This window comes from Watersipora subatra, chromosome 1 (genome assembly GCF_963576615.1).
Source record: "Watersipora subatra chromosome 1, tzWatSuba1.1, whole genome shotgun sequence".
Lineage (NCBI taxonomy): Eukaryota > Metazoa > Bryozoa > Gymnolaemata > Cheilostomatida > Watersiporidae > Watersipora > Watersipora subatra.
Window position 1 is genome coordinate 73,087,392 of NC_088708.1, and position 24,610 is coordinate 73,112,001.

The window sequence follows — 24,610 nt, forward strand, 5'->3', positions numbered from 1 at the left end:
CTGAACACGAAATAGCACTGAAAAAATGCTCTAATTAAAATACACAACTTTAACACCTAAAATAAATAAAAACTTAAATAAAGATGTTAATATATGTACTATATGTTAATATATGTTATAATGTACCTCAAAGCACATTTTTAAAATTTCAACACGATAGATTGTTGGCTGGTTCTGACTAGGTCTATGGAAGACTATTCAGCACACAGCTTAGCTATTTGGTTAACATAAGTTGTCATTACATGTAATTTGTAAACGAGGCCACTGACACCAGCAATATATACGTGTGTGTGCGAGCGTTATGCAGACATACTTGAAAATAAATTTTCTTTCACAAATATTTTTGTAGGATTTTAAGAATTATTTTAGCCTTTTAGCAATCCAAAAATTTACGAAAATTATATATAAATTAGAGCGGTCTTGCTGTGAGAGCATTAAACCAAACTTGCATATTGTTTAAAAAATGGAAACAACAGGTTAAAATCTTTAGCTACTTTCGTTAGCGAAGAGCCCGAAAGTGCAGAATTGTATAAAAGTTATATTAGCCCAAATTTAAATGTACTATTATTGTAGAACAAAAATCATTCGGCTACAGTATTTACTTGTAACATAAATATTTTGAACTGGATGACAGCAAGCCTACAGTAAAATTATTTAATTTATGGAATGAAAGCCTAGATCAGTTGAAATGCCTTTTGCCACTTTACCGAAGTCATTGATTTTTGCTCATTGCAGTATCCTACAGTGAGACATGGTAAAGTTTTCGATTCTAATAAATGCGTAACACCGAATTGATTTAATCTTGCAAATTATTAAAGGACTATAATAATCTAAACAAGAGTGCCGGAGTGTTGCATGAGGCTTTAAAATACGACCAAGTTTGATTCAAAGATGGAAGTTTTAAAAGCGAGAGGCTAGGGTGCTAATCTACTATCGTAAAATACGGCGCAGAGATCAACTCTTACATCCTTGACAAGATTAACTGATGAGATTAAGTTAACCATAGGCTAATGTCTGAATGATAAAAGCTGATTTTAAACTTCTCTTTGCTAGCAATACGTGACAGCTGGGCTGAGATTGCTAATGGAAATGAGTGGGTCTTATTGTTGTGAGCCAATGTCTATCAAGATTATTTTAGAGGTAGACGAAATAGGAAATGAAAACACTACACCCGGTGTACGTATATGCCAAACATTAGTACCGCTTTTGGCATAGCAGTATATCGCTTCAAGATTTTATCTTATGAATTGGTCTACGAGGCCATGTATCCGGCAGCAAGGCCTCGTGGGCTTGAGATATCTTTGTGGAAAGATGCTCCTTCATGGGTTCGATATTGGTTTGCAACCATTCTGTTACTGTTTCCTCGCTAAAAACCTTGGGTAATTCTTGTACCAATGTGTCTTCAGCTATGGTCAACAGTTTTTGTGCCTTGGTGGACTTCTCAAGTAGATAGACCATGCGAGAGCGTTGAGAAAAGCCTCTATTTAGGTTATATTCTTTATGCCAACCAGCCAAAGAATTTTTGCTATCCAGGAAACTCAAATAATAGCGAGCATTCTTCAGCGCATAAACACCTGCAAGGTAGAACAGATGATGCAAAGTTTGCCTTCTTAAACCGCCATTTCAATATACATGTAAATGTATACATTTAATAGCTAATTACCTATATTAATAAAAATGATCAAATATTTGAGAAAAGTTTTGTAAAAGCTGAATGATACGATGAGTTATATCCTAAGTACTGACTCATCAACAAGTACTTCTCAGATACTGTCTCATCAGCTAGTACTTCTCAGATACTGACTCATCAACAAGTACTTCTCATATACTGTCTCATCAACTAGTACTTCTCAGATACTGACTCATCAACTAGTACTTCTCAGATACTGACTCATCAACTATTACTTCTCAGATACTGTCTAATCAACTAGTACTTCTCAGATACTGTCTCATCAACTAGTACTTCTCAGATACTGTCTCATCAACTAGTACTTCTCAGATACTGTCTCATCAACTAGTACTCAGATACTGTCTAATCAACTAGTACTTCTCAGATACTTCTCAGACTGATCAACTAGTGTGTCTCATATACTGATTGTTAGGGATAAAAGACTGCGTGAAATCAAAGGACTACACAATATTACAGATGTTATCAATTACTTTTGTTACATGTTACAATCCAAAGGTTACATTTGTTTTCTTGCTTGAAATACGTGTACAACACTGTATTTCAATTATTATGATTGCATATGGAGAAATATAATGCATACTATCTGAGAGTGCCATGTCAACACAAGGCATTATATACACTAGCAGCTCAGGCTTACGGCTAACACAATTATATGCTTATTCGCGTGTACATTGAAACTTCTGTACTTGAACAACCCTGAACTCGGAACAATTCGGAGCTTAAGTGAGAAATTGAAAAATATTTTGTCTCAGAATTCATACTATATTTTGAATTTGAACAGTCAAGCACGCATCAATTCAGCAGCATCAGTTTGAGTCAGCGTGTGAATGAGAATATACTTACACTTAGTGCATTGTGCAAAAACTTAATTTTATGTTTTTTGTGTGATCATTTTCATTAATCATAGATCCAAAGAGGTTTTCTCACTGATGGGAAGTTGAAAAGGAATACCATGAAGATAAAGATTGAGTTGAAAAAGGAGACAATAGCAAAGTATGAAAATAGCATGTGTCTCTTGGTCCTCACTTCTGAATAAAATAAATACATGAATAAAATACAATTTACTACTATTAGTTAGTGTTGTTTCTGAAACTGTATTGATTCATCATTTTTCTAGAAATATATACATGTAACTAAGAACGGATTATTCGATATCCCTTCTTATATGGGTGGAAAATTGATTCGATATTTGAAAGATTCGGTTGTCAAACAAAAATCTGTAATGAATTATGTTCCAGAACTGAAGTCGCACTGTATAATTATGTTTTTTAACCAAGTAGCCCTACTGTCGCATCTAGCCATACTTTTTAACAAATCATTATCATTTCCACAACTCTATCATGAGATTGATAAAAAGAGAGTTGTTAAAAGGCTCGTACACATGCCTGCATATTATAACCTAGCCTGTCTTGACAAACTGTTGTTTTGCGGAGTTGCCCCCCTGTCGAGCGGGCAAGCAACACTGTTGTGTTGCTCGCCTGCGCGACGGGGGAACAACTCCGCAAAAACAAGTTTGTCAAGACAGGCTAATTATAACCTAACGAAAAATAAAATGGGTTTGGTGAGGGGGATATCCGGCTTATGATGAAGCTGATAGTACAGCAGCGAACAGTTTTTTGTTAATCAACAAGACAAGGGCTGACCAGTAAGACAGCAAAAATGTTGCTGATACTTAGCGCAAGTGAAAAATCATGATGCTGCTCAAAGTGCATCATAATAAGATGACACCATTTCCGGCAACACTTCGCGTGTTGCGTTATGCATGTAGTCCTCACTTAACGACTGGGTTATACTCTGACGAGCCGGTCATTAAGCAATTCTGTTGTTAAACGAACTCCCTTACCCTTCAAGCCTCCATTGCATAGGTATAGGCCATGTACACTGTACTATCATGGTTCTTCACCTTTTCTCTCTATTGGGTTTTTTAATAATAAGTGTAAACATTTAACAAGTGCGTTAAATTTTAATTTTTTCTTTTTTTCTGCAAGGCGTGTCAAACACTAAGCTCCCAAAGTCAGCAAGGTGTGTCAAACTCTAGGTTCCCAAAGTCATCAAGGTGATTCAAACTCTAGGTTCCCAAAGTCAGTGTAATTACTGGTGGGTGATCAAAATGACATAATTCTTGGGAGAAAACTGTAAAGACATAGCTTCACTTAGCACACAATGACAAATGTAAATACTGTATAGTCATTTGAGTGCAAGTTCCAGTTGTTGTGCACCACAAATTCAAAGCTCTAATTGTGTGGGCTACTTGACAAGCGAGCAACTGAAACATGTCACCTAAAAATAAATACATTCGATGTATCCATTGGTACAGCAAATACCTTTCGTCTTCCCTAGACGTAGCTTAATTGTAAAAAATGACTGAGTAGGAGAGGGAAAAGGAAGGGAGGGAGAGTTGGTGGGTCAGAATATCAATAGAGGCACTAGTGGAAACCTCAAAGATAACCATTAGTCCAATATTGACAATCATCTACAGGTAGAATTATCTACAGGTAGAATTATTACTAATGTTAATAATAATTTTGGCAAGTGTAAGTGGCAGTGCTTGAGTTTTAATGAAGGCTTTGCTCGGTGATTATTTGAAAACTAGCCAATTAAAAAACAAGAAGTGAACCAACATCTGCCGGTGCTATTGTACGGCATTAGGAGGGGAGCAGACAATTCTTGAGATTCAATGTAGTTGCCAAGAACGCCACTGAATGTAATTACTGTAAAATAAATCTAAGTTGTACTTTTTTCTGGTTACATTTCCTCCCTAACTTGGGTTTCATGTATAGCGATGAAAAAGAGTTGCAGAAGCAGATTTACATCAACTGATCTATACAGTAGGTCTTCACCTTACGATGCTGATCTGTTGATCAAAGTGTAAGGTTAGTGCATGTCGGAACATTCCGAGTAAGGAACGCCTGGTAAAGTACTTCACTAAATTAAAACGCAACAAATATCAGAAAACGAACAACTCCTCATCACACTAATTAGAGATCACAGGTAAAAAATATAAAATCAAACCTAGTGATGCACTGATGCCGTTCACCTCCACAAACACAAAGTGTACTTATCCCCCGTGTGTTGGATACTAGCTCGTGATCGTTACATCGCTTACAACACTCAAAATGGAACTATGTTAAATATTATTTACGATATTTTATGGATATTCAACGTCCTTTTTTAACATCGAAATGGCTTAAGTCGAGACCATCATAACTGAGGACTTCCTGTAGTCAACTTATGAACCAGCTTTCTCAAAAATACTGATAAAATCTGATAATTTACATAAGAGATAATAATAGAGATAATTTACATATTTCGTGTACCAAGTTGCTGTACCAAAGGGACTAAACAAAGTGACCAAGTAAGACCAAAGTGTCTAAACACTCTTCAATGTTAAGGAAAATGCTAAAGCTAGTTGGTGCGACTAATGTCATTCTTGCAAACGACCTTCACCTATATAGGCTTTGCACAACCACATGTTAGCCTAAAAAGGTTGATTTTTATAATCAAGTCTTCAATACAGAAGGCTCATAGGTTAAATCACTATCTCAACCTCAAAAGGAGAATCAACTCGGAGGACTGCATAGAGCCTGAGATAAATTTGATAAGTATCAGTGATCTTACAACAGAGGTAAGTACAACAGAGGTAAGTACAACAGAGGTAAGTACAACAGAGGTAAATACGACAGAGATATGTACACTGAATATGATAACCTTCTTCAGATCTATGAAAAGACTTCAATCGATACTAAATTAGGAGCTGAATTGAAGCGCTGACATGTATGCTGTCTCCATAGCAACATAAATTGCACTGGTACTGGTGCAGTGTGTATTGCCTAGAGCTAGCTTACCTTCCAATATTCGGTGGCCAGGAAATGTGCACTTAGGTGAAGGATAATCCTTGGTGTTGATAGTCCACTGCAGCGGGGCCTCTGGCCGGCAGCCTAATAGCCCATTAATATTGTTGAGGTAAGTTTTGGATACGCCTGCGTGCTGCATCGCTGAGAGACATACAGCTAAAGATGGTATGGCAACAGGCAGCAGCTCGCATAGTGTACCGAAATGATCGTACCGCTGCCAGCCAGTCAACATCATTCCTTCGATACTCATTGTGCTGGAACAAGTAGTATAGGTTTACTACTACAGTAATACTTCAACTTACGAGTGCTCCAACGTACGAGAAACTTGAGATACGAGCCAGCTTTTAAGCAAGTTTTAGCACTAACATACGAGCCATATTTGAGATACGAGCACGTGAGTCAGTTGCCAAGTATGCCGGAGGTGTTTTATGACAACAGCATCAATCTGTATTTTTCAACTGCACAGGTTATACTTTTGTACCGTGTTTTTGTGCACGCTTTTCAGTGCAGAATTATGTTAATTAAAAGTACTGTGGGTAGACCGAAAGTTTGCCAGTAAAATGAAAAATAATGCAAAGAAAAAGCAAATGATAACAATTGATATTAAACGGAAAATTATTGAAAAATATGCGAAATTTGTATGCATGATTGAGCTAGCTCAGCAATATGACAGAAATACATCCACAATTATCAAACAGAAGGATTATATTCAGGGCATTTAGCTCGCAAAAGCACTATCCGTAGTTTCTAAACGGCGCGGCGATCTTCACCACCGCTGATGGAGAGACCGCTCAGGCATTGGATGTAAGATAAACAATTGGCCGGTGACAGCGTAACTGAAACGATGCTATTTGAAAATGCCGTTGCTATCTATCAAAACTATAAAAATAGACATTCGGACAAGTTGGCTAGTGGTCGTGCATTAAACCTTTGTGACGACACCTGTGTTCGTCTTAATTGCGACATGTTGAAAGGGCGACAAAGGCAAACGTCCTTAGATAGGTTCATCTTAAAACGGCTGGCTAGTCGTGAAAGCGAAACAAAGGAAAAATTAGCTAACTAGCGAGAAACTTCAAACTATGAACTTCGAAGAAATTTTAATTACGTTAAGTTAAAAATGAAAGTTTGCTTTTAGATTTGCTTCTAAGTTTGTCTTTTAAAACTTTGATAAAATCCAAATTTATCAAAGTCAACTGTTGTAATGAAGGATAACTTATATATATCTCTCTCTGGCAAATGCTAGCGTTAGCTGCTATTGTATGTATTTAATTTTACATTTTAATTTAACACATTTCCTTGCATTATTTTTTATTTGTTGCTTTTTGAAAGCATGTGGTAAGTTAGGACAATAACCAACATTTTCTTTCTGTTACAATATCTTGTTTTGAGTGTTTTATTTGCATTTTACAGAGTATGGAAACCAATAAATATATATTTAATTGTTCTATATATAAATAAATTGCACCAACATGCGAGTAAATTGACATACGAGCTCAGTCTCGGAACGCATTAAGCTCGTAAGTTGAAGTATGACTGTACTTGAATAATACTGGAACGAATATTCTACACTATGTACTGATATTCTGCACTATGTACTGATATTCTACACTATGTACTGATACTCTACACTATGTACTGATACTCTACACTATGTACTGATATTCTGCACTATGTACTGATATTCTACACTATGTACTGATATTCTGCACTATGTACTGATATTCTACACTATGTACTGATACTCTACACTATGTACTGATATTCTACACTATGTACTGATATTCTGCACTATGTACTGATATTCTACACTATGTACTGATACTCTACACTATGTACTGATACTCTACACTATGTACTGATATTCTACACTATGTACTGATATTCTGCACTATGTACTGATATTCTACACTATGTACTGATATTCTGCACTATGTACTGATATTCTGCACTATGTACTGATATTCTGCACTATGTACTAATATTCTGCACTATGTACTGATATTCTGCACTATGTACTAATATTTTGCACTATGTACTGATATTCTGCACTATGTACTGGTACTGTGTGCATTACATTTTGTAGGATGGAGCATGATAAACCCTTGCACAAGCTAATTGAATCACAAAGCTACTCCTAGCACGAAATATGTGAACTAGCAGACAATTTCGCCTACATTTCCCTCATCAGCTTAAAATGTCAACCATATTTGTGTAACTTTATCAGTACAGAGAACCTGCTAAAAAGGTCACCAGTAAACTTTTTTCGGTTAATATCTTCAACCCTATCCTCTCTAGTATAATGACTTATTCATCTTGTCTACAGCAAATGAATAATTGTGCGAGGGATTTATCAAATGGAATGGGAATATGTACCTAGAAATCTTTGCAATGATCCGCAACCAGCCAATATGATTGCTATAGTGATAGCTGACATCAGTGAGGATCTGGTCACTTCCGGTGGCCCCTACAGTAGCGATAGAGCAGAGGTGATTGTATATCTTTTCTATGTAATACGGGAGGTTTCACACCCATACCCTATGGCTAGCGACAGCGAAAACAGGCAGATGCTCTGGAAGAGATTCACTAGTTGGAGCTCAAGGCCTTGAAAGGGAAGTAGAGATGGGAGAGAAGACAAGTCTACAAGGTAGGGCTGCAAATGACTCACCCTTAAAAGCAGAGGCAAGCCAAACGTTATGAAAGATCTTCCCATACTTGAGCCAAATATCATCAGATAGAATTGTGTGTACATTTGGAGTGTATTTCCATACAACAGGTGTCACGAGTTTATTCACCCTAGACTTCTCAATATCAGCAGTCTTCGCATTTCGGAACATATCATCCCACATTAGGGTGTCTATGAACGGGTGTGTGTTCTTGACATGTCCTACAAATATACTTCAAATCACATACGCTAATAAACAATGACTATTCTAACAAACCAAAGCCGCGTCTAGGGATATTTGGATACCCCCATAGTAGTAACGCAGTGATACCATTTCAGCTTGGTTCCTAAGAAATCTACTGTTAAGTAGCCCACCATTGGTTACTATCCGTTGTAGAGCACGCAACTTGTGTATTTGAGTTAATAGACTAGCTGTATACCTGCGTCAGCTTGTAGATGGAATAGAATGCCTGATGATATCGTTCAGAATGACACTTTAAAGGTTGACTTGCAATAAAATTCCCATTACAGTTATTTGGTATCAAAAGATTCACCATGTCTCTGTTACTCTGCTGTGTTTTAGGTGCCAAATATGTGGAAATGTGAATGCAAGCTCTTAAAAGCTCAAAAACGAACAGTTAATTGCAGCCACACGAGACCGCCGTAGTTTGGATTCTCTTTCCAAAACGGCTCAAATGTGACGTAATTGTGAGAGATGGTTTCTGTTTACACTTTCATGCAACCTAATTCGTCGAAATATTTTCACAAATATACTTCACGCATTCAATGAAACCATGTCTATTGTTCTTACGCGTCTGTTTTATCGTCATTGTAATGCTGTCACTTTTAGCAGTGATATCTTATAACTTACCGTAAGAATTCATTTAATTTTTTAACCTTACCTCGAAGGAGTACATATCATTGTCTGATAATCATGACGAGCCTGTTGGTCACCTGTGATAATTGAAAAGTGTTGCACAAATTATTTGCGAAGTATTGGGTCACATGATCAGATTACGATTTGCCGATTAGACCAGGCCGAAACAAAACTGTAAAGTAGCGAGCATCTATATTTGATACGGGGTCTTCAGTAAAACCCGAAGTGCTTGTCATAAACTAGTGATACGATAAGTTTTATATTGAGCTTTTTATTGGCCTTTCAATTCACGTGAGAACATATGTGACAAGACAATAACCAAATTTCATGGCTACGTCATCGAAATAAAAAGATTACAATCTACGGCGGCTTTTTGTTTTTGAGTTTTTAAGAGCTTGTAATCACATTTCCACATATTTGGCACTTACAACACAACAGAGTAAGACATAGTGAATCTTTTGATACCAAATAACTGTAATGTGAAGTTTGTTGCAAGTCAACCTTTAAGGAAAGTCATAAGACAGTGATAACTCTGCAGATACACATATCTGCCAGTGTGTCATATTTCCAATTAGACTGGTGAGTTAAGATTAGGTTTATAGGCTAAACAAGCAGTTATTTCTCATCTAGCATGACACTAAGATACCACTAGCTCCATTTATTGATCATTTTTGAACCATAAAGATACCATTCATTGCATCTGATTAACGGTAATATCATGATACAGAAAACACTTCATCTATTTGAAGATTTATTGCAAAGTATAAAATCTCTTTCTATAAAATGTGACTTGAAAATCTCAATGCTTAGTTTATTCAGGACACAATTTCAATCCTTATTTGACTGTTCATGTTAAAAGAATCTTTATATTATGCTAAAGAGTCATTTTAGGCTTTTTAACGTGCTGTGTTTTTAGTTCAGGGTGTGTTAGTTGATAGCAGCATATATCGTTGAAATAGAAGAGACCTGATGGTGTTCTACTAGGTATTATAGAAAAGCTCAACGAGACAGCATTGTTAAAAAGGCAGATAAAGTGGTAATAACATCAATGACAGGCGACAGATAAAACTCATGACTGTCTTGAATTCATGATTTGTGAGAAGTCAACAGTTGCCCGTGTGTACTGTTTGAATGAGCACGCAGAGTTGCTTTTACTTGCTACATCGAAGCTCTTTCAGTGCAACCATCATTGCCTACACAATAACAGAAAAAAGGAATATGCGCAACTCCTCTCATATTTGCCGTTCAGGTAGACAAAACATTGTTATCAATAATAAAAAAGTAATAAAACTTTATTTAATATTATGCTAATAAAATAAAAAAACTCAAGCTAAACAATTAAAAGCAGAGTGCACACTAGCTAAAAATCTGACACTAGGTTTCAGCTGAATTCTAAGCCAAAGAATTATGGCAATGTAAGTAATTACTTCGGCCAATATTACAAAAGATGTATATCGAGCGCAAGTTATTCCAGACTTCTTATTGGTTATAAAACTCCGCGACCGCAAGTTTTCTTTACTGTGCAATTTGGAAACCAAGGATGTACGTGCACCTACATGTGGATGTTGTCTCTCAACACGATGTTGTTGAAATGGAGGTATGACTCTCTTTTAGAATGTTAGCTGTTGCTATCAATTTATCAAATCATACCTTTTTGTAAAAAAATTGTTTTGAATTGGATGCTCAGCCTGTTATAAGCTATCTATAGATATTTGAAATTGTCTATATAACAACCAAACTAAAATGGCTAGTGAAGAGAACCCTCCTAGACAATGGTAGACAATTCCCAACTTATGGGGTAGACAACTCCCAACTCATGAAGCCGACAACAGACTTGAGGGTGAGTCGATAAACAGACTCGAGGGCGAGCCGATAAACAGACCTGAAGACGAGCTGACAAACAAACTAGAGGACGAACCAATAAACAGACTCGAGGGCGAGCCAGTAAACAGACCTGAGGGCGAGCCGATAAACCATCTCGAGAGCGAGCCAATAAACAGATTCGAGGGCGAGTTGATAAACAGACTCGAGGGTGAGCCGATAAACAGACTCGAGGGTGAGCCGATAAACCTAATCAAGGGCGAGCCAATAAACCGACTCAAGGGTGAGTTGATAAACAGACTCGAGGGTGAGTTGATAAACAGACTCGAGGGTGAGCCGATAAACCTACACAAGGGCGAGCCGATAAACCGACTCAAGGGTGAGTTGATAAACAGACTCGAGGGTGAGTTGATAAACTGACTCGAGGGTGAGTTGATAAACAGACTCGAGGGTGTCTTCTCCCAAATTTTACACTCTGGTAAAACACTCAAGTCAACAACAGTGACAAGAATTATTCCTCTAAACTCCGCTAATATCAAAGCACACAAAGAATTTCTGGTGTTGGGCCAATAGCACTTATAGTGAATGCAGCTATGATACGCTGACTGATAAGACAATGCAGAAACAGAGACAAGAATTTGACATTCTACTTTCTCTTGGGCAATCAAGCAGAACTATAGCTAAAGAATGCAGTATCTGTTTTGGTATTATAACTCACAGCGCAAAGTAGTAACACACACAGCAATGGCAAAACTGAAGGGTTATATAGCAAACCAAGGGAAGAATCCACAGTTGTTGGCCCCGCACAATAATTAGGTTAACTGCTGCCACAATAAAATATTTTGAACACAAAACCGATAATATTTGTCATGAACTAATCACGTAATACGAGTATTAACAATGTTTTTGAGTATTTATATAGTAATACGCAAGTCTTAAAACAGTATAGTAATAAATAGTTAATATAATAAGTTGTTACTATGAAACATATATATACTGCACCAGACGTGTGTTAAGTGAGTGCATTGTAATTAGCTAATCAATTTGGATAAATCGCGATAAATCACATCACATACAACATAATATAGGTACATAGAGTGAGCAATTTGGAGCAGCCGAGTTAAAGAATAATCCGGAAAGCGCATCACAAACTCTATTACACTCGCTGGCAGCCAATAAATGCGGGTACAGACTGATAGTCACTACATTAATACCACTCTCCCACCTCAGCTCTCTTCAGGGCCACCATTTCCATCCCAAGAGCTCTGTGTCGCGATTACAATGGTGGGAACTCTGCGTAGTAATTATTGCCAACTTTTTTATTAAACTAGTTCTACCTACAGTCATCACCCATGGGCACAAATTAAAAAAATAGCTTAACACGTTGTGATAAAAATAAATCTTAGTAGACTTGTTTTTATTCATCTTGTGCTTTTTAATAAGTGGAAACTGCACTACTCTATGTTCGTAAGCAGAAAATTTCATGTAGGAACCCTATAAATGCCCTAATCCGTTTCAAGCCCTGACGAAACGCGGACATAATATTTGTATAAATTATAGATAATGGTTTAAACCTGTAACAAATACGTGTTAGAATTAAATTACTACATAACAAATAGAAACAGTAAAACGAAAAAAGCTCGAGAAATAACAAATAAAACTTTGAACGGTATGTGTGTTTGCTTGTTTACCTTTTGCCTTGGCTGACTAGGCTGAGCATTCACTGAGTCTCACTGACAACTGAAACTCAGCGAGACGCATTGTACGAACACACAAGAACCAAACAAGTCATCGGGATGGCACGAAGGTGCTTGGTGTCAGCCAATGGCAGAGCAACTCAGGAATGCCACTTTGCAACTGAACCGCCCATCTGCTTAAACAGCCAGCAGCACTTTTCGTATTTAGAAGCATCTTTCGCTATTCGGAGCAATATTTCTACGAAAAGACGTTTCATAACTCGGAAATTTCCTATGCGGCATCTTTCGTTTGTAGAGTTTCTACTGTATGAAGAAATGACAGAATAACATGTACATTGAATTACATGACCGAGTTAACAACTGCAAACTTGAAGCTACTTCTTGTCGCATTTAGTGCGCTAACACGTCTACTCCGGGTAAACATTTTTTGGTAACGATTATTTGTAACAGAAGAAATGTTAGTAATAAGAAAGACCTAGCAAACTTTATATAAATTTCCACAATCGAAATATTGCTGATAAAAACTGTTTAAAGTAATACTGATTATTGTTTGCAGTTAACAGAAACCACATCTGCTGGTACTGGAGTTAACTGGAGACACTACTGCTAGTACTGGAGTTAGCTGGAGATACAACTGCTGGTACTGGAGTTAGGTGGAGACACAACTGCTAGTACTGGAGTTAGCTGAAGACAACTGCTAGTACTGAAGTTAGCTGAAGATACAACTGCTAGTACTGGAGTTAGCTGAGGACATAACTGCTGGTACTGGAGTTAGCTGGAGAATCTACTGCTAGTACTGGAGTTAGCTGAAAACACTACTGCTAGTACTGGAGTTAGCTGGAGATACAACTGCTAGTACTGGAGTTAGCTGAAGACACTACTGCTAGTACTGGAGTTAGCTGAAGACACTACTGCTAGTACTGGAGTTAGCTGAAGACATAACTGCTGGTACTGGAGTTAGCTGGAGATACTACTGCTAGTACTGGAGTTAGCTGGAGATACAACTGCTGGTACTGGAGTTAGCTGGAGACACATCTGCTGGTACTGGAGTTAGCTGGAGACACTACTGCTAGTACTGGAGTTAGCTGGAGACACTACTGCTAGTACTGGAGTTAGCTGAAGACATAACTGCTGGTACTGGAGTTAGCTGGAGATACTACTGCTAGTACTGGAGTTAGCTGGAGATACAACTGCTGGTACTGGAGTTAGCTGGAGACACATCTGCTGGTACTGGAGTTAGCTGGAGACACTACTGCTAGTACTGGAGTTAGCTGGAGAAACTACTGCTAGTACTGGAGTTAGCTGGAGATACAACTGCTAGTACTGGAGTTAGCTGAAGATACAACTGCTAGTACTGGAGTTAGCTGAGGACATAACTGCGGGTACTTCAGTTAGCTGGAGACACTACTGCTAGTACTGGAGTTAGCTGAAAACACTACTGCTAGTACTGGAGTTAGCTGGAGATACAACTGCTAGTACTGGAGTTAGCTAAAGATACAACTGCTAGTACTTCAGTTAGCTGGAGACACTACTGCTGCTAGTACTTCAGTTAGCTGAAGATACAACTGCTAGTACTTCAGTTAGCTGGAGACACTACTGCTAATACTGGAGTTAGCTGGAGATACAACTGCTAGTACTGGAGTTAGCTGAGGACATAACTGCTGGTACTGGAGTTAGCTGAAGACACTACTGCTAGTACTGGAGTTAGCTGGAGATACAACTGCTAGTACTGGAGTTAGCTGAAGACATAACTGCTGGTACTGGAGTTAGCTGGAGACACTACTGCTAGTACTGGAGTTAGCTGGAGACACTACTGCTAGTACTGGAGCTAGCTGAAGACAACTGCTAGTACTGGAGTTAGCTGGAGACACAACTGCTAGTACTGCAGTTAGCTGAGGACATAACTACTGGTACTGGAGTTAGCTGGAGATACAACTGCTGGTACTGGAGTTAGCTGGAGATACAACTGCTGGTACTGGAGTTAGCTGAAGATACAACTGCTAGTACTGCAGTTAGCTGAGGACATAACTACTGGTACTGGAGTTAGCTGGAGATACAACTGCTGGTACTGGAGTTAGCTGGAGATACAACTGCTGGTACTGGAGTTAGCTGAAGATACAACTGCTAGTACTTCAGTTAGCTGAAGATACAACTGCTAGTACTTCAGTTAGCTGGAGACACTACTGCTGCTAGTACTTCAGTTAGCTGAAGATACAACTGCTAGTACTTCAGTTAGCTGGAGACACTACTGCTAATACTGGAGTTAGCTGGAGATACAACTGCTAGTACTGGAGTTAGCTGAGGACATAACTGCTGGTACTGGAGTTAGCTGAAGACACTACTGCTAGTACTGGAGTTAGCTGGAGATACAACTGCTAGTACTGGAGTTAGCTGAAGACATAACTGCTGGTACTGGAGTTAGCTGGAGACACTACTGCTAGTACTGGAGTTAGCTGGAGACACTACTGCTAGTACTGGAGTTAGCTGAAAACACTACTGCTAGTACTGGAGTTAGCTGGAGATACAACTGCTAGTACTGGAGTTAGCTGGAGACACAACTGCTAGTACTGCAGTTAGCTGAGGACATAACTACTGGTACTGGAGTTAGCTGGAGATACAACTGCTGGTACTGGAGTTAGCTGGAGATACAACTGCTGGTACTGGAGTTAGCTGAAGATACAACTGCTAGTACTGCAGTTAGCTGAGGACATAACTACTGGTACTGGAGTTAGCTGGAGATACAACTGCTGGTACTGGAGTTAGCTGGAGATACAACTGCTGGTACTGGAGTTAGCTGAAGATACAACTGCTAGTACTTCAGTTAGCTGAAGATACAACTGCTAGTACTTCAGTTAGCTGGAGACACTACTGCTGCTAGTACTTCAGTTAGCTGAAGATACAACTGCTAGTACTTCAGTTAGCTGGAGACACTACTGCTAATACTGGAGTTAGCTGGAGATACAACTGCTAGTACTGGAGTTAGCTGAGGACATAACTGCTGGTACTGGAGTTAGCTGAAGACACTACTGCTAGTACTGGAGTTAGCTGGAGATACAACTGCTAGTACTGGAGTTAGCTGGAGATACAACTGCTAGTACTTCAGTTAGCTGGAGACACTACTGCTGCTAGTACTTCAGTTAGCTGAAGATACAACTGCTAGTACTTCAGTTAGCTGGAGACACTACTGCTAATACTGGAGTTAGCTGGAGATACAACTGCTAGTACTGGAGTTAGCTGAGGACATAACTGCTGGTACTGGAGTTAGCTGAAGACACTACTGCTAGTACTGGAGTTAGCTGGAGATACAACTGCTAGTACTGGAGTTAGCTGGAGATACAACTGCTAGTAATTCAGTTAGCTGAAGATACAACTGCTAGTACTTCAGTTAGCTGGAGACACTACTGCTAATACTGGAGTTAGCTGGAGATACAACTGCTAGTACTGGAGTTAGCTGAGGACATAACTGCTGGTACTGGAGTTAGCTGAAGACACTACTGCTAGTACTGGAGTTAGCTGGAGATAAAACTGCTAGTACTGGAGTTAGCTGAAGACATAACTGCTGGTACTGGAGTTAGCTGGAGACACTACTGCTAGTTATGGAGCTAGCTGAAGACAACTGCTAGTACTGGAGTTAGCTGGAGACACAACTGCTAGTACTGCAGTTAGCTGAGGACATAACTACTGGTACTAGAGTTAGCTGGAGATACAACTGCTGGTACTGGAGTTAGCTGGAGATACAACTGCTGGTACTGGAGTTAGCTGAAGATACAACTGCTAGTACTTCAGTTAGCTGAAGATACAACTGCTAGTACTTTAGTTAGCTGGAGACACTACTGCTAGTACTGGAGTTAGCTGGAGATACAACTGCTAGTAATTCAGTTAGCTGAAGATACAACTGCTAGTACTTCAGTTAGCTGGAGACACTACTGCTGCTAGTATTTCAGTTAGCTGGAGATACAACTGCTAGTACTGAAGTTAGCTGGAGACAACTGCTGGTACTGGAGTTAGCTGAAAATACAACTGCTAGTACTTCAGTTAGCTGAAGATACAACTGCTAGTACTTCAGTTAGCTGGAGACACTACTGCTAGTACTTCAGTTAGCTGGAGATACAACTGCTAGTACTAGAGTTAGCTGGAGACACAACTGCTAGTACTGGAGTTAGCTGAGGACATAACTACTGGTACTGGAGTTAGCTGGAGATACAACTGCTAGTACTTCAGTTAGCTGAAGATACAACTGCTAGTACTTCAGTTAGCTGGAGACACTACTGCTAGTACTGAAGTTAGCTGGAGACAACTGCTGGTACTGGAGTTAGCTGAAGATACAACTGCTAGTATTTCAGTTAGCTGGAGATACAACTGCTAGTACTGAAGTTAGCTGGAGACAACTGCTAGTACTGGAGTTAGCTGGAGACATCTGCTGGTACTGGAGTTAGCTAAAGACACTACTGCTAGTACTGGAGTTAGCTGAAGACATACCTGCTGGTACTGGAGTTAGCTGGAGATACAACTGCTGGTACTGGAGTTAGCTGGAGATACAACCGCTAGTACTGGAGTTAGCTGAAGATACAACTGCTGGTACTGGAGTTAGCTGAAGATACAACTGCAGGTACTGGAATTAGCTGAAGATATAACTGCTGGTACTGGAGTGAGCTGGAGACACTACTGCTAGTACTGGAGTTAGCTGGCTACACAACTGCTAGTACTGCAGTTAGCTGGAGACACAACTGCTAGTACGGGAGTTAGGTGAAGACACTACTGCTGGTACTGGAGTTAGCTGAAGCCATAACAGCTAGTACTGGAGTTAGCTGAAGCCACAACTGCTGGTACTAGAGTTAGCTGGAGACAACTGCTAGTAGAGAAGATAGCTGAAGACACTACTGCTAGTACTGGAGTTAGCTGGAGATACAACTGCTGGTACTGGAGTTAGCTGAAGATACAACTGCTAGTACTGGAGTTAGCTGGAGACACTACTGCTAGTATTGGAGTTAGCTGGAGTTGGAAACTTTTCTGATAGTTTTTTGTAACAAGACAAGTACCGTAATAGTATAAGCAAACTGAGTTTCAATCATTTATTCAGCAAGCCGCTAATCGAACGACAATAAAAAATCAATCGATGAAAGGTTTAGAAAAATCTACCTAGTTATTTGCTGATGTACATATGTCTGATGTACACATGTCTGAAGTTTCTATTTTATAACGTTGTAAACACAATACTGGTCTATGAGAACATGAGAACCAAACTAAATTGAATGACTTGTATGTGGAGTCACCCTTGAATATAAAACATGTGGAATTTTTATGATGAAAGCTATTTTGAAGCTTTTGCAAATTAGGCACCTTGATAAAAGTACAAAAATAAGCAAAAACACTGATTAGGTTTTTCCTTATTATTAAAACAAGTTGACAGGGAGGTGATGTTTTAAAACAAGTTGACAGGGAGGTGATGATTTAAAACAAGTTGACAGGGAGGAGATGTTTTAAAACAAGTTGACAGGGAGGAGATGTTTTAAAACACGTTGACAGGGAGGTGATGCTTTAAAACAAGTTGACAGGGAAGTGATGTTTTAAAACAAGTTGACAGGGAGGTGATGTTTTAAAACAAGTTGACAGGGAGGTGATGTTTTAAAACAAGTTGACAGGGAGGTGATGTTTTAAAACAAGTTGACAGGGAGGTGATGTTTTAGAACAAGTTGACAGGGAGGTGATGTTTTAAAACAAGTTGACAGGGAGGTGATGTTTTAGAACAAGTTGACAGGGAGGTGATGTTTTAAAACATCTGATGATATAAGTAGACACTTGGAAAGTCGTCAAATCTAGTAGAAATATTCAGGTTTGGCCTATTATTATACTAGATGGTGTGAGCGACCTGGGTGCACGGGTTACAGCTCGACCATGTTTGATTATTACTCAAAACTATCTTAGTAAGTAACCTGTTCACTGTTGAATGAGGGGGCATCATCAGCCATGACCACAGTTTCAGCAATAGTTGTAGTTTGCTAGTAACAGATCTATGCATAACTTGCACACCGTGTACTCATACCTGCAACCTCTCTTATGTGGTTTAGGAAAATTTGCTCTTTTGACACTCCATACATTTTCATCTGCTCGACTGACTCCCGACTGGAGCCCAAATCCCAGACTTCATCAGCTCCGATGTGAATCTGTTGAACTTGGGGCTGTAACGCGAGCTGCTGGTCAATCATAAGCTTGATGAGATCGAGGCTCTCAGGTTTATGAGGGTTGATGACTTGTGGCTGCTTCGGATGCTGTAAACAATTGCTTTGGTCAGTTAGTCTGGTAGAAGTTTTGACAATGCTGGTAGCAGGGTAGATAACTTGATAAATGTCAGTTCTCAAACAAGCTGGCTGAGAAAGGTTGCGCAAATACTGCAAAACAGCATATTATTCCGAAAAACTATTTTATCAATCGGTGCAAATGTTTCATGGTCTCCTTTGACATCTATCTGTTTAACTTTACCAACTTTTATTAGTTGAGCTGAGTAAACGATGAAATAGTTAGTCCTTTGCACACACACCTCCCTCAAATGCTTGTACTTCTCTCCCTTTAGCACAAACTCCATATGGCCAAATGTTTGAAGTAGGGGAATGATTGATAGATGGTTGTCCTTTGCCAAAGATAGCATACTCTGCACATCCGCCTTGCTGTAGCAGTCCTTAGCACTGATCTCTTCCAACTCTCCTTCATAAGGGAACATGTCTTCCCATTCTGAAGCATGCAAGTTCTACCTTCGTCAAAATATAAATTAGCGGTCCAGTGCAGCAGCCACACTATATGTATATGTGAATAGACTTGGAAATGGTACTTGACAAGTTAGCTATAGAGTTTTATGCCTTGTCGCCTGCAGGGTGCCTGAGAAGGCCAAGTAACGCGCTAGTATTTCATCATGCTTATACAAGCTACTTGATCACTATTAAAAGTTTTGAGCAAAAGCGCTACACAATTGCAAAGCTTCTCACCTGTTTTCGTAAAATAAGAATGAACAATTTAATATCTATCACATGATAATATTTTTAAAGTTTGAATATGAAAATAAGATACATGTAAATTGTATATTCGCCGTGAAGTGATTTGCAAACGAATATGAAAGCTATGGTCCAGACGCGGTAGTTAATTCTGAGGGTAGCAGACATTAGGCAACGATTATTACAAGCAGGCATTTGATTAGGCAAGCCATTACAACCAGCGACAAGCCTTTATTTCTTTGTTTGAATGTATGCTGTGCAAACAGCTTAGCTAAGACTTGCTTAGCAGTGCAATGCGAATGTAAGGGGCAGATGCCACGCCATAGATCTGTAAGAGCTGAAACTCGATTTGAATGCTTCTGGGGATATTTAACAACCAACAAGTTTATGCGATATTTTTTAATGAAATGAGTAAGTCAATAGGTCCGCATGGCTAGTTTCTACAACAACACAGGGTGTTCTAAAACATTCTGGGAAAGTTTTCCACCTATAACCATACGAGTTATAATTATGTTTAAATGGGATTGTCAAATGGGACATTCCATTGTCAACTAGTAATGGAAACATCAGGTTTGCTAGCCTAAAATACTGAAAAATGTAAATCAGATAACCAAAAGAAACTAGTGATAAATAATTTTTTGGAAATATTCTAAGTATTAAAGTCTCCGAGTAAAGTCAAACTGCGAATTCTCACTTTCATATTGTTATAGCAAAATGCTGAAGCCTGTACATTAACATGATTATTAGTAAAACATACACAAGGATGAGAGAAATCCTAGACATACAAGAAAAGGAGGGAACCATGTCCACAGCTAATGTATGACAAGTGTGTCTAGTGAACCATATCAACAACATAAGCAACATATGTATAAAAAACATTGGTAAAGAGCTAGGATTAGATCTAAATCTTCCATTGACTGTTACATGTGAGTTACAAATGAATTACAGATGAGTTGCAGATGAATTACATATGAGTTGCAGATGAGTTACATGTGAGTTGCAGATGAGTTACATGTGAGTTACATATGAGTTACATATGAGTTACATGTGAGCTACATGTGAGTTACATGTGAGCTACATGTGAGTTACAGATGAGTTACAGCTAACACAGTTTCTCTGAATAATTCTTATTTGAATATTGTAATCTGAATAATGCCCAGATTTGAATATTCACTATAAGTTAGGAAATTCAGTTACATAAAACTAAAATTTTAGGCGCAGCTAAAAATCTAGGTTGATCCCCATTTATGGGGAATCTACAAGCCAAAATTACTGCCAACTTGACAACAGCGCAGTGTTTAGAGTAAACACAACCTAATGGTAAAGAGGATTAGTTTCTTGCTATCTTGTATTAATACATTCTTAATGTTATAACGTGTGTGTCATGAGCTGACTGTCAACTGTAGCCTGCATTCTGCGCATATACAGCTTTGTTCCCGACGTTCAACATTTTTGATAAATACATCTCTATTAATAACTCCCACTTTGTCATTATGTCTGCCTGTGTGTCTGCGTAAATGCCATGCGTTTCCACATTTTCAATTGAGTTTATCCAAACTTTGAAGACGTATGCTCCGTATCTTCCACCAGGTTGCCAAAAGAATTTGGTTTTAAAACTCCGTCTGGTTTTTGAGAACCAGCCTCTTAAACATCCACCTGATTAGGAACTCAAGGATGCGCCTTCATATCCATTAAGGAAAATCACACTCAGTGAATGTGTACATGGACTGTTGTCATGACTTCATATCCATTAAGGACAATCACACTCAGTGAATGTGTACATGGGCCTTCATATCCATCAAGGAAAATCACACTCGGTGAATGTGTACATGGACTGTTGTCATGACTTCATATCCATTAAGGACAATCACACTCAGTGAATGTGTACATGGGCCTTCATATCCATTAAGGACAATCACACTCAGTGAATGTGTACATGGGCTGTTGTCATGCCTTCATATCCATTAAGGACAATCACACTCAGTGAATGTGTACATGGGCTGTTGTCATGACTTCATATCCATTAAGGACAATCACACTCAGTGAATGTGTACATGGGCCTTCATATCCATTAAGGACAATCACACTCAGTGAACGTGTACATGGACTGTTGTCATGACTTCATATCCATTAAGGACAATCACACTCAGTGAATGTGTACATGGGCTGTTGTCATGACTTCATATCCATTAAGGACAATCACACTCAGTGAATGTGTACATGGACTGTTGTCATGACTTCATATCCATTAAGGACAAGCACACTCAGTGAATGTGTACATGGGCCTTCATATCCATTAAGGACAATCACACTCAGTGAATGTCTACATGGACTGTTGTCATGACTTCATATCCATTAAGGACAATCACACTCAGTGAATGTGTACATGGACTGTTGTCATGAAAGCAGTGTAGCAATTTGTGCTGAAAATCTACACGCGAGCTGCGGGCCATCTGATTGAACATGAAGAAAGTCCAAGGCAATGCTGGGCTTACCGCCGGTTCATCCTAAAACTACATGTAGACGCAAATAACGCACAAATTTAAGTTAGATAAACGAAATTTAGGAAATGACATCTGAATAACTTGAAACTTCCATGACCTACAAATAGAAATTATCCCGATTATTCAGATAACACCGGATCATAGAAAGCTGCCTTCATAACGAGCTTACCGATTAGGATTCCAGTTGCTCCAAGTGACTTAAGCAATGGGAAAAGCTTTTCCAAGTAGGAGACTTTAGGAGCAGCTCCCTTAAGATCCAGGTGCACAACCCTCTGCATTCCTGACAATGCACTGAGAGCAGCAGCTTTTTCGTCATTGGTTAAACTGTTCGAGTCGGGTGCGACCTCAGAAACCGTCGGGTTTGGTTTGTTTCCTTTGTCCAATGATGGTGGATCACTATAAACATTGGTCATGCGATGAAGAGTCGTTCTAGCTGATACTTAAAAGTACTGCCTATTGGCTGGCAAAACCAAGCCTACAATGCGGCGATAACACAAACAGCTTTGTAAGAAAAAATTGAACATTGGTAAATTGATGTCACAGACAATAGACGTTTGGTGAACTCACAGACAAATAACAACTTGCTATTTAGATTATCCATAACCAATGCTATTAGATTATACAGAGAATAAGATAGATCTTGCTAAAACATATTTATTCTATAACTTACTCTATATCAAGTATAAATATTGAGCTCTCTTTGTGGGTTTGAATCCGCAAAAGAAATAAGAATTCTTTGTAAATTGGTGTGTACACTACTGACACGGGTTTTAAAAGTAAAGTTTTCTCAAATTTCAATGAAGTTCTCTAAAATTTAATTTCGATTAAATCAAAATGCATCGCACTGCAAAGAATAATCCCATTAGCCATCATCTTAAATTTTTATGAATCTGTTTAGTGACGAAATCGAAACACAAATTGTTCTATTCAAAGTGCCTAATTGATAAGTACGCTCAAAGATTTGTGAGCTGCAGTTAATTTGTGTAATTTATCAAAAGAATTGTTGTTCCTTTTTCTATTTATTTTAGAAGTAATCGTCATTTTGCCTTTTTAACAAACTAATGAAAATTTTTGTATTTTCCTCCCTTGCGTAATAAATTTGAAACTAATAAACTGGTAGCTCTTAGTAATTGCTATTGATTACTTTTGCCTCTTAATTCCTTATAAAACTCATTTACCATGCACGGACATATGCGTAACATGGACATAATTATGCCTTACATGGACATATGTGTCACACGGACATATGCGTCACACGGACATATGCGCCACACAGACATATGCGTCACACAAACATATGCATCACAAAGAATATGTTTATTACTTCGTCACCACATCTTTACTATATTTATCATTTGAAGCTAAGAAAATGAATGGCAATGCGCAATAAGTTTTCCTAAAAAATACATGAACTAAAAACTTTCCATATTTGTTTCATAAATTTGCTGTTAGTAAATTTTGTTAGATACTTGACATTGCTATTGGTGACCACTCCTTTTTTCGATGTTCCTTTATATGTGTGAGATCGATTAAATTGCCAAATAAATGTCACAAAAATTGTTGTTTTTCTGTAACCAAAGTTTTTCATCACCTCTGATTTAAAAAGGTAATGTTTATACATTTACCCAAATATAAGTTAATTTTGTAATAACAACACTCCCAACAAACTGAGTACATGTACATAAGGCATAGATACATATATGTCATAAGAGATAGATTAACGGATAGATTGAGATTATTAACAGGTATTTCAGAAACTATATTATAAAAAAAGAGAAGCGCTAGATCAAAAAATAACATACAAGTTCTGAGGTGGTTTCATCTCCAGTATCATACCGGGTGGTTGAGGTGAAGCCTTGAGCATCTTGTATACAATAAAAAAAGCTAACGCAATCAGACCATATGTAGCCCAGCTGAACTGACGACCCCTTGGTGCCATTCTTCTACAATGAACACAGCATTTGACATCTGAATAATAAACTAAACATTCTAGACAGCTTTGCTATGTTGCCAAGTGAAACCTCACTATCTTTATTTTACATTACGTCTATTTACTGCCTGAGCCTCTTAAGCAAACCTGAGCACTCAGGTTTTCTGCAGCAAAAAATACTTGAGTAAACATAGAATATACAAAAAATTACCCTGCAGTACTGTGATAACGTTCGCTGATCATAAGTCTTTTTACTGTGCTAGCGCCGGTGTCGAAGTCAACCACAGGCAGTATCAAGTTAACAGGATTAACATATACTGCTCTTCGTAAAAAATTCACACCAGACTTAACGAACGCTGTGCTAATATACAAACAACGTGCCTCTTTAGTTCACACAAATTTTTGCATTAAAGGTAACGTTTGCACACATCTAACGCAAGCTCATAAAAAATCGCAAAACGCAACTGCAAAATGGTGTTACCTAGCAAAACCTTTGAGGTTAGTAACAGAATATTTTATTTAATATATAAATTGATGCAACATTTTAGTTAGTAAAAAATTTTAAAAATGTGTAAACTTTGTTTATTAT

General features: G+C 38.3%; 1 protein-coding gene across 1 annotated transcript; it reads right to left on the reverse strand.

Moving 5' to 3' along the window:
- Positions 1–886: 886 nt before the first annotated feature.
- LOC137401954 (hexosaminidase D-like) lies at positions 887–24,455 on the reverse strand. The gene is made up of 9 exons (XM_068088428.1): positions 24,233–24,455; positions 23,894–24,034; positions 22,261–22,487; positions 19,140–19,330; positions 18,645–18,870; positions 8,210–8,428; positions 7,918–8,008; positions 5,536–5,798; positions 887–1,574 (listed from the first exon to the last, which is right to left on the reverse strand). Exons 1-9 carry the CDS (start codon positions 24,262–24,264, stop codon positions 1,228–1,230), a joined length of 1,737 nt encoding a protein of 578 aa, XP_067944529.1. The 5' UTR covers positions 24,265–24,455; the 3' UTR covers positions 887–1,227.
- Positions 24,456–24,610: the final 155 nt, after the last annotated feature.